The 10,899-nt window shown below is 44.4% G+C and overlaps 3 protein-coding genes across 3 annotated transcripts in view; 2 read left to right on the top strand and 1 right to left on the bottom strand.

Moving 5' to 3' along the window:
* The window catches only part of ep300b (E1A binding protein p300 b), a 19,570-nt gene extending 17,806 nt beyond the window's left edge, over window positions 1-1,764 (top strand). The window contains 1 exon segment of the mRNA XM_037257544.1: window positions 1-1,764. This exon segment is cut by the window's left edge and continues 1,043 nt beyond it. Coding sequence (XP_037113439.1) covers window positions 1-377 — 377 coding nt within the window. The 3' untranslated portion in view covers window positions 378-1,764.
* A 107-nt stretch (window positions 1,765-1,871) lies between these two features.
* pold1 (polymerase (DNA directed), delta 1, catalytic subunit) lies at window positions 1,872-9,296 on the bottom strand. The gene is made up of 27 exons (XM_037255664.1): window positions 9,194-9,296; window positions 8,413-8,607; window positions 8,220-8,333; window positions 8,015-8,155; window positions 7,806-7,931; window positions 7,534-7,702; window positions 7,317-7,431; window positions 7,130-7,259; window positions 6,863-7,029; window positions 6,678-6,782; window positions 6,471-6,611; window positions 6,280-6,390; window positions 6,016-6,207; window positions 5,861-5,949; window positions 5,667-5,783; window positions 5,467-5,580; window positions 5,244-5,391; window positions 4,756-4,851; window positions 4,530-4,667; window positions 4,220-4,395; window positions 3,170-3,322; window positions 2,853-2,955; window positions 2,644-2,776; window positions 2,440-2,553; window positions 2,307-2,359; window positions 2,147-2,244; window positions 1,872-2,077 (listed from the first exon to the last, which is right to left on the bottom strand). Exons 2-27 carry the CDS (start codon window positions 8,597-8,599, stop codon window positions 1,990-1,992), a joined length of 3,318 nt encoding a protein of 1,105 aa, XP_037111559.1. The 5' UTR covers window positions 8,600-8,607; window positions 9,194-9,296; the 3' UTR covers window positions 1,872-1,989.
* znhit1 (zinc finger, HIT-type containing 1) lies at window positions 7,130-10,614 on the top strand. The gene is made up of 3 exons (XM_037255676.1): window positions 7,130-7,217; window positions 9,256-9,382; window positions 9,465-10,614. Exon 3 carries the CDS (start codon window positions 9,616-9,618, stop codon window positions 10,084-10,086), a length of 471 nt encoding a protein of 156 aa, XP_037111571.1. The 5' UTR covers window positions 7,130-7,217; window positions 9,256-9,382; window positions 9,465-9,615; the 3' UTR covers window positions 10,087-10,614.
* Window positions 10,615-10,899: the final 285 nt, after the last annotated feature.

Here is a 10,899-nt window from a genome sequence, read left to right as displayed (position 1 = left end):
AGGGTCAGACGCTGGCCAACCAGGTGCGCTCTCCCCAGCCGTCACCCAGACCCCAGTCGCAGCCACCGCACTCCAGCCCATCGCCGCGCATGCAGCCGCAGCCGTCCCCTCATCACATATCACCCCAGATGCAGACGGGCTCCCCCCACCCGGCCCACCTGAACCAGCACCACCCAGGCATGGTGGTCCCCCAGCAGCAGCCTTCGTCCCAGCAGCAGCAGCAGCAGCAGCAACAGAACTCTATGGAACAATTTGGCTCGGAGCAGAGTGCCATGTTATCTCAGCTGAGTGGGATGGCGGCTCTACATGGGCAGGGGGGCAACAGTCAGGACCCACTGGGCCAGAACATCAATCACAACCCTTTAGACATCATGTAGGAATTCTACTTGTGTCATGTCGAGCTTTGGAAAAGAAAAACAAAGCTCTGATCCTTCGCACAAACTGCACTCATCCAGGACAGTGTTATCTATCTTTTTTTTTTTTTTTTTTTTTTACTTAGCCTTTCTTTTTTTTTTATATACGTATAATTAAATGTTATTTAAAACGTTTTCAATACAGATGCATTGAGCTGAACTTCCTATGGGAGATGAACAATAAATCAAGCAGTCATTAAATAAATTAGAGTAAATGAATTGTAAGTTATTGCTGTTTAATATATTTTTTGCCAATTGTGGATAAAGGGGGGGGCGGATGTGTCGCACCCCCGCGTCTTGCAGAATACAGTGCGTGAAAGGTAATATTTTTGGAGGGTTAAGGGGGAAATGCCTTTTTAAGAAATGTTTTTAAGTATTCAAGAATTAGAGGAAGTGAAATAATGCAAATAATCTTTTTTTTGTTTTTTAATTATTGGATTGTTTACCACCATTCAGTCTGTTTATTTTGCAGAGTGAAATTTGTATTATTTTTATTATTATTATTCATGTCAATCCAAACATGATGCATATCTTCTTTTTTTTTAATGTTTGGCTTTGCTTTATTTATTGTCTTCTTTTGTGGTGGGGGCGTGATGTACCTTGAGACTGCGCCGCATTTCCTATAGAAATCTATTTTTGTTATTGAAGGGGGTTAGCGGATATTTTTTTTGTTTTCACTTTTCATGTATTTAGTTGTATGTGCGCAAAAAATTCAGATGTCAGTGTTTTCTTGCAGTTTGTCAACAGTCTGCTGCTGTGAGTTTGACAAGTCGAGAGGACACGTTGTAACGGACATCCGCCATGCTGGAAGGGAACGTTCCCTCGCAAACATGCAGGCCCTCTCCCTCGAATGTGTGTGCACTCCTTCCTTAAAAGACACTCATCGTGGAGCGTGGGAGACTTGGGGAGGGGGGCTGCATACCTGTGTGCCTGTAATCTATCGAGTACATCGGCTGGGATGCGAAACGTGAGCGTGATGGGCTCTTTGTATTTTTTTCTTTTTTTTTTGTATTGTTTATTACAATTCTCCAGTTGGAGTCAAAAGGAGAATATCGATCCAAATGAACTGCGTTGCACAGAAAAGAGGAGAATGCAGGAGATATGAACAGTCATTCTCCATCTTTCTGCCTCATCCCAGTTGCTGCTTCCCTTGGACTCCCCCCCCCCCCCTCTCCTCCCCCTCCCTTTCCCCAATTGCCTCTGCCAGGGGGAGAGTTGCTCTTTCCCAAAGTCCATCCTCTATCTTTCTGCTAAGAACTTTGGGAGTTTATTTAATATTTTTTACTGTACAAAGGAAAAACTGTGGACTCAAATACTGTTTTTATAATAAAATGAAAATGAACATTAGTGATGTAATTTGTGTATACTTATTTCATCAAAATATAGCTTTAGTAATTGTTTTTCTCATGTCACATTCATTTAATTCATAATATATTGCGTAAAAATGACAAAAAAGACTTAGGTTGAAAAGGATATCAGTTTATTCATATAAGAAAATACAAAGAATTGTGCATTTTTACAATCATCCCAAAAACAGTGATGTAACATATCCAGAAGTGAACTGAACCACATTGTCTCACCATCCAAAACGAGACACCATCTTGCTCTGATCATCCAGATCTTTCTGAACTTTCTTCCTCATGTAGAAGATGGGGCAGTCACGGCTGAGGAGTACAGCGTGACGCTTGAGTTAACAAACGACGGAAGCGGCGCTTGCGCGTACCACAACGCACCTGGTGCAGAGGACTTCTTCATGAAGGGAGCCTTGGCAGCGCTGACACTGAGTCCACAGTCGGGAGAAACGCTCCTCCAGGGTGTTTAAATGGAAAATCTGCAAGTTTGAACCCAATTCATGAAAACAGTGAACACATGAGTTGGGCTGTGCTGACAAACCTCTTTCTGGTACAGTTCCGACTCCTTCTTCTTACAAAAATCGCACACAGCAGCTGCAAAAGAGACAAGAGGTAACTAAGCGCTACACCATTGTGCCATATAAAGCTCCTCGAGATAAGTCAAATGCACGCACTGTCTGTTTTCAGGACAGCCTTGCAGCCAATGCAAGTGCTCCTCTTCTGCGCGAACGCCATCAGGCCGCCCACCTTCGACGTCAACACTGTCTTACAGCGCGTGTGGTCGCCCTCTGAAATAAACGTAAGTTATGTTTTTCATTCAACTGAGCAGCATCCAAATAGTACACAAAAAAAAAACTGAGGCGAGAAAAATCACTGACTGAGGAGGACGCTCTCTGCTTTGGTCTCTCCCAAAATGGGCTCAAATATTCTCAGCAAGGGCTTGGATAGTTGTTGGTCCAGGTAGTGTTGTGTGTCAATGGGGATGTTGTTTTCCAGTACATAGATGGGGTCCTAGCATAAAAAAAGAAAATGTCACAAGCGTAAATACAGAGCAAGTATGGGGGAAAATTTCTACTGGGGGACAAACCTCTGACTTCATGTATGCTGCGGCTCCTTTGGCAGCCTTGATGATGACGTAAGGAACTCGGTCTCCCAGGTTAGGGGCGCTTCCTGCGTCTCGCTTCTTCATTCTGACAATTACGCACAAATTGGTAATTGACTTTTTTTATTGATTGTATGCAAATAGGAGCATAACGCTAGTCAATAGCAAATTTGTATCAGAGATGATGTGTCTATATTTTACAAGGAGTATATTATTCACTATATAGTATAATAATAATTGGTGTCCCTGGAGCCCTTTGCATTTTAAGGAAAGCATATTGGGGAAAAAAAAAAGCAAAACACCTCTCAGCTAGCTCCACATGCGCCTGCTTGCCAGCGTACTCCTGCGCCGTTCGGGTCAGCTCCTTGGTGATGACCAGCTGGCTGATGTCGATGCGGTTGCACAGCAGGTCAGAGATCACCTCTTTGGCATGCGTCACTGCACCCTGGGGATCCCTAAAGACATATAACACCACTGTCAACACTTGCCTATTCATTTACAAACAAAAAATAATAATTTCCTCAGGAGGTGTCAGTGTTTTAGGGCAGTGGTCCCCAACCACCGGGCCGCGGACCGGTCCGTGGAACACTTGGTACCGGGCCGCCAAGCCGCACAGAATATTTTTATTTTTTTATTTATCGACTATCAATTAATTCGTCCCCCAGTCGAGCCCGCAAAGCTAGCAAAAATGAGTAAGAATTTATTTTGAAAAATATAAAAAATTGGCGATTCTCTCCTAATTACATCCGTCGGTGCATCTGTGTTAATTCGATTCAAGACGCTCGTCCCGGACACGTGACGTCACGCCCGTCGAGCCCGCAAAGCAAACAAAAATGAGCAAGAAACGTTGTTTGGAAAGCTTCTTCGGAAAGGGGGAAAAAGCCCAATGAGGAGACGGAAGAAGAAGAAGCTACGACTTAAAAGAAAATTTCTGGAGTCCTACTTAAAATATGGATTTATCGCCGCAGGTGACTGACGAGCCAAGCCCACTCTGCATATGTGGCGGCGACAGGCTAGCTAACGAGTCAATGAAGCCTTCAAAACTGCTTGGGCACATGGAGACCAAGCATCCTGTATTAAAAGACAAACCTTCACCACTTCGGGTGGTCATTGTCTCCGATTACGCCGAGATGGGACCGGCTCGTTTCTGACAAACAAGCTCAGTGCTCCCACTAATTCAACGTCATGGTGAGTTTGACTTTTACGTGGTTTATACTTGTTTTTATGCCATTTTATTTCATCGTATATATATTTATTTTAAATGTATTATTTATTAAAATAATATAAAATATTTTTGAAACGTAACCGGCCCGTGGCGCAAAAAAGTTGGGGACCACTGTTAGGGAGCACACCTGTCTATGAGGATTTTCTGCAGGCAAGTGTTAATAAGGTTGGCCACAAGGGGGCAGTTGTCTCTACGGACTGTTTCAATGCCTTTACAATCCATCTTGTCGTGAACGTCTGCTTTGGAGGAGAAATAGAGGCCGGCATAGCGCTTCTTGTTGATCAGCAAGTAGGGGAAGTACACCTGGAGAGATTATCGATAACACTTAATTTCAAGACCACAACTGTTTTGGTCGAAATTTGGAATGGAATGAAAAGATGTGCCTCAAGACTCTATTCCACCACACGAGGGAGCAAAATCATTGAATGATAGTTTACCTTCTCAAATTCCAATTTGATGGGGGCTACGAAATGGGAAGACACCCATTCTGCAGCCTCTCTCCCGACGTTCATGGCCTCCTGCACCGTGGCGACACCGAGCTTCACCATGACAGAGTCCGTATCTCCATAGATGACCTTTGAAGTAGAAAATGTCAAATTCGACAATATCATCTGACAGTGTAAATAAAAGTGTAGGAAATTAGAGGATCCAAATGTTCCTCACCTTGGCATCGCCTTGGTAACCATTGGAAATGGTGTACTTGGACTCCACCAACCGTTTGGTTTCCTCAATCATCTGTCTTCCAAACCCTGTCACACTCTACATGTAAAAAAAAAAAAAAAAATGTCATTCCTCAATGTAACGCACACACGCCTTTCATTTCCTCTTTTAGTCAACATTAAAGTTCAGCGTGAGGCAGTAAAATGACTTTCTAAGCGCTGGTTTAGTCAAAATCCAAAACAGGATATTAATGTGTTACTTGAGGACAAGCTAATAAGTTCCGTATTTAATTTTCAAAAGCCATTCCAGTGAAATCTTCTTTTGTCCCTACTCATTGGTTTGCTAAAACACAGACATATTGTTAGTATTATTTTCCCATTCCTTGCCTCCACTTAATCTTTGCTCATTGTGACCACATGCTTCGACAACATTTGAAGAATATAACTGTGACTAACACTCAGGGACTATTGTTCTGACAGAGCCACACTTACCTGGGAGATCTCTAGGCAGGGCAGCTTGCCCACCTGAGCCCCCGTGAATCCATAGACCGAGTTTGCACTGATTTTGAGGGCCAGCTGCCGACCATCCAGCACCTGCTTCTTAAAAGGGTCCGTTTCTTTCTTCAGCTCTGCTTTAGCCCTATGGACAGACAGAGCAGGAGTCAGGATGGCAGGTTTTGTTTTACATTTATGCACCAAGAGTCCAAATTCAAACCTCTTTCTGGCTGACAGCAAGTGCTCCAGAATCTCGGGTAGTAGGCCTTTCCTCACAGAACTCTTCACAAAGTGATCACCAGTGGGTGTCTTGATGAAGTCTGCTGGTGACAACCTAAAATTTCCAAAACCGCCAATGAGTCCTCATCTGCATCATACTATTTCTGGAGGACATTTAAAAAATGTTTTTAACAAACCCACCCCAATTTATCAGCGGCACCTTTCTGCACCAAGGTGGTGTAGCACAGATTGTGAGCCATCATGATGGATGGATACAAGGAGGAAAAATCCAAGGTGGCGATGGGAACGCTGTAATAGCTGAATAACAGCCGGGCGGCAAATACAGAATAAAACGAGTGCACTTGAAACGACAACAGTCGTGGCAAGCAACGTACCCTTTCTCTGGCTCAATAACAGTTGCTCCAGTGTAATCTTCTCCTCCCTGTGGCTTCACCACGGGCATCACCAGGTTCTGCTTGGCGGCCTAAACACAAATATACTGATTAGACAGGGATGAGTTCATGATTCTGCAGATAAATGCATCTCTCACATGTCGCAGTAGCTGCGAGACAACTTTGATCTGCTGGCCTCTGGACAGCAGGTAGGTCAGAGGCACTCCGGTCACTCTGGCCATCTCCATGTAATTGATCACGCACATCAGCTTCTGAAGTAACCGCAGCGGCAGATAGGCGTCTTTCAGGCAATACACGGCCAAACGTCGCCGGGTCTGTTCGTTGCCGTTCTGAGGCGGGTTGGAAACATTTTGAGTGAGCATAATTGTTCAACATGGTTGACAAATTAAAGTGTGTGTTACCTGAAGATCGGTGATGATGGAGTGCTGCACATCCTCCTTCTGTTCTTGCAGAAAGTGGAAACTCACAGCGTTCAGTGTGTAGGAGCGCAGTTTGTAGTCCCTTAGAAGAACCTGACAAACAAACAGTGAGAGTCCAATTGTTTTTTTTAATTAATGGACTGACAGCGTAGTTGAGAAAGCTCCGTGCTGACCTGCAGCAGATCAAACTGAACTCGGCCCTCCATGTTGATGATCTTGTTCTCTCTGCGGCCCATCTGTTTGCTCTGGAAGTTGAGGTCTCGCAACACCGACTTGATCCCTCTCACACGGCCCAAATATGGAAACAGATCGGCCTGCGCAACCAAAGAGGTCATTAGAAAGAGCTGAATTATTCAAGCAGACTAAATGATGCGTCAAACCTTTAAAGTAGCAGCTCTGTTCAACAAGTAAGGGAAGTCAAAGTTTTGGATGTTGTAGCCGGTGACGATGTCTGCGTCAACTGTTCTGAGGAATTCAGCCCAGCTCTGCTCAGACAAAAAAAAATATCACATCGAGACAATCGAAAGAAAAAAATGAATTGTTGCGTAATGATGCCAGTGTTTACCTGCAGAAGCTGCTTCTCTTGAGTGAAGCACAAAATCTGAGAGCCCACAATGCTGGAGCAGGACTGCAGCGTGAAGACCGTACGGATGAAGGGCTCCGTCTCGCCCTGGCGCTGCACCATGGACGCAATCTGAATCACCGGGTCTTTGTCAGCTTCTGGGAAGATCCCTGTGGGAACGAACGGAAAAAAAATTGTGCAAAATTATTTAAATATCCTATATAACTGACAGTAAAATATATATTTTTTTGTACAAATAATGACACGTGCCTTTTCTTCCAGCGCATTCAATGTCAAAGCTGAGGACTCGGAGCGGCGCGATCCTTTGCCACTCCCCTTCTGCTGGGTGACTTATCAGGTCAGTCCACGCCACATCCACCTCGTACTGACACAAGGATTCCTAAAATAAAGCCCAAAATTAAATTAGCCAATCACAGCAATCTCGAAAAGTGCCTACCTTGCTCGGCTGCTTGGATTCTATGTCCACTGCACTTTTTTCCTCGCGGACTCTGTATCGGCCTTTGGGAAGTTCGATCCAGCAGCATCCGACCACATCACAGTCCACCATGAATCTGGCAACACAAAATACTCAAGATTATGCATTCTAAGAAATCATTGTTTACTCCGGGGCACTGTGCCGTCCCAATGTAAACAAACGTAACATAAAAACACACCTTATTTCAAAATCGATGTTGGCCTCAAAGGATTGGAAACACTGGATGGGGAAAGGTCCAAACTTCAAGCCCTGTTCCAGCAATCGCTTGGCGGGGGCGATGAGACGAGGCATGGCCATGGTTATCCGCAAGAAATCCACGCTTTTGCTGCCGTGGTAACCGTACATATCTGGCGAGAGCGATCACAATAATGAAGGCTGACTGTCGTTACAAAATTAATCTATTTTGGTTCGGCAATATCAAATGAATCTGCTTGCTCTTCACATCCTCACTTTCTTTGCGGGTGATGTCCACAGCCAGCACGGTGACCGAGATGTTGTCTTTGTTGGAGCGCATGTCCTTCAACACAGCGGCGTTGAGTTCTCGTTTGAAGTCGCCCAAGTAATTTGGTGTGAACCCTTTGCATAAGGAGCAGAGGGGACATTTTAGATTGGATTGCATTCACCGACATGCACACGGTAAAAAAAAAAAAAGTATTCACCGTTTGGGGCCGGGACGTAGAAGTAAGGTGCAAACCCGTGAACGTGACAACACACGCTGTTTCCACTGTCCGTCACTCCAAACATTCGAATGATGGGGACTCTTCCATATGACTGACCGGGCATGCCTTTTATGGTCGTTCCTGAAAACAAAAAACACTCTTAGATTTACAGCGCACCCTCACAGAATAAAATGGTTAAGTGTACCTAAATAATAGTCCAGATCAATCTGTTGAAACACCAAAGAATCAGAGGATGGGTCGAGCGAAGGAGCATGAGGTCTATGCCAGCGAGGATTAAGGTCTGTCGAAAAGAGGTCACCTGCCACACAAAAATGGTTAGAGTGGTTAATTTAACAACATACCGGATTCAACTTTCAATTCCGACACTTCCTACATACCAACGGGGATAACGTCATGCCCGGCTTGCCCCTCCAACTCCTCTGAATCCATGTCCACATCATCAAACATGGATAATTCCTCCTCAAAGTGCGAGGGACTGTCCTCCCGTTCGCTGGCCATCTTGTTGCGTTTGGCTTGGGAAATGCCACCCGTGAAAGGTCCACCATTGCGCTTTTTATATTCCATGACTACAACTGAGAAACAAAAACACACTTATCTCAGCACTGGCTTGGTCGTCAAGGTTAACAAAATACTATTCCAATGAAAAATGAAGTTATTTTATTCATAGCAGACTTTCCCAACTTCAGGGTTATCGATTACATTTCAACATTATGCCTTCCTATGTGTATTCTTCCAAACATTGATGAAGAGTTTAAGGGTTGTTTATTATCAAGGTATTGATTTGCCACATAATCTGGCAAAAATCAAAATGTAATGAAAGACCACTAACACATGATCTGTTGATTCTTTTATAAGCTCCACAATGGAGGAGCAGTACAGAACTCGTGGTTAAATCATTTGTCAGTTTATTGCTGTTACATTCTTCTAATCAATAGTTCAATTGATGTTCCCATAAAATGTTGATCAACCGAAGCTCTTCGTGCGTTGCATGTTTCAGTTCGAAATTACAACAGTGTGCTACAGTGATAAGCTAAGTAACAATCGCATCAGTATTGCTCGATCGCTGATTTGATTTACATTTACAAACGTTTCGGTGGTAATGCTGAGATCGGCCGTGTTTCTGACAGAATGTAGTTGAAATAATGAAAGTTAGCTTACTTTTTTCCCCCAAAGACGGTCTGATCTGACAACGACTCCCGCCACTCTTTAATTTCGCGCAGAAAGCGCGCAAGACCACTTCCGGTTACTGGCCCGTCCCATTCCGCAAACGAAAAGGAAATTGCGTCATAAGTAGGCGGGGTCTCGAGTTCGACAATAGAATTTCTGTGAAGCACACAGCACAGTACAGTAAGTACCCCCTAAAACTCTAACCCACTTATAAATTCCGATTAAATATTTTTAATTTTTTTAATGTGTTTAACGGGTTTAGGTAATCTTCTTCCCTCTTGCTGTCGAACTCTCAAACGCAAATCACAGCCGACAGCGCCGCCTAGCAGCACTTTCTCAAAGTTCATCGTCTCTGTAAAACCGGAAGTCAGTATAGGCTCTGTCGAGCCAACATCCGCAAACAAGGAGGCAACATGGTGCTCGAAAAGAAGAGCTCGGCTCGCGTGGAGGCAGGCCAGCGGAGGGTTCTTGATGATGCCACCCGACTAAGGAGGCTGAGTCGGCAACTCGAGGCTTTGGAGAAAGACAACTTCCAGGACGATCCTCTGAGTTCGCTACCCCCGGCAGGTTTGACCGCTCGGCTACCCGCCTTCAGTGAAACAGAGGAACCCGAGAAGAAGAAGAGGAAGACGCGAGGCGACCACTTCAAGATGCGCTTCAGGAAAAACTTCACGGCTCTCCTCGAGGAGGAGAATTTGGCGGATAAACCGGAGCCCAATTACCTCTCGGCGCTGGCTCCTCCCTCGTCGCTTCCACCACGCCATTTCTGCTGTGTGTGCGGCTTCCCGTCAAACTACACTTGCACGACCTGCGGGGGGCGGTATTGCTGCGTCAAGTGCTTGACGACACACCGTGAAACCAGATGTCTCAAGTGGACGCTGTGACGGACGCTACCTGGTTGCCGTGGCAACACAGTCATTCACCTTGTCAAGAGGAAAGCAACAATTCCCCACTTACTTGCAAATTCATATCTTCCCTCACTTTTTTGGGGAGGCTGGACTCAAGGAAGTACATTTCAATGCAGCTCAGCTCATATGCTTTGCTTGTATGTGTTATTTGCAATTACTGTAGCATCTATGCTGATTTCTGTTTTTTTTTTTCATCTGTCATTTCACATTGTATGATGACATTAAGCTAGTGGACTTTAGGTGAAATTACATGCTTTGGTTGAACATAAATGTAATAAATATACCTTGATTTGCATGTCAACTGGGAATGACAACCGCTTGAAGCAAGCATACTGTGCCGCTTAGTATTTGGTAAACTGCGTGAACACCTTCCCACTCCAGGGGTTACCTCAAAGGTATTTCTTTGGCAAATATGCAGCCTTAGAGGTGTGTGCATATCAATATTTGGGCCTCAGTTAGTGAAGGTCAGATAATCGGATGTCAAAAAATGATCTTGAGCCATAATCGTGTGTTGAGTGATTATTTCTTCCTGAGTTCCCAGAAAAAAATCATGGCCAATAATCATAATGGCAAATTTATATTTTTATTGTCATTTTTATTTCTCAATGCACAGTGAAAATGTGCTGTCAACGTTATGCGAGTCCCTATAACTACTGTGCAGCTTTAAGGGTACCGCCTACTTCCCTTTACGTCACATAGAGGCGGAGTCAAATCAAGTTCATGAATAATGTATAACAACAAGAGGCATTCACGGACCTTTTTTTTACGGTCGTATCACACGTTACGCAC

This window comes from Syngnathus acus, chromosome 8 (assembly GCF_901709675.1).
Source record: "Syngnathus acus chromosome 8, fSynAcu1.2, whole genome shotgun sequence".
Classification (NCBI taxonomy): domain Eukaryota; kingdom Metazoa; phylum Chordata; class Actinopteri; order Syngnathiformes; family Syngnathidae; genus Syngnathus; species Syngnathus acus.
This window is presented reverse-complemented; position numbering and strand designations above follow the sequence as displayed.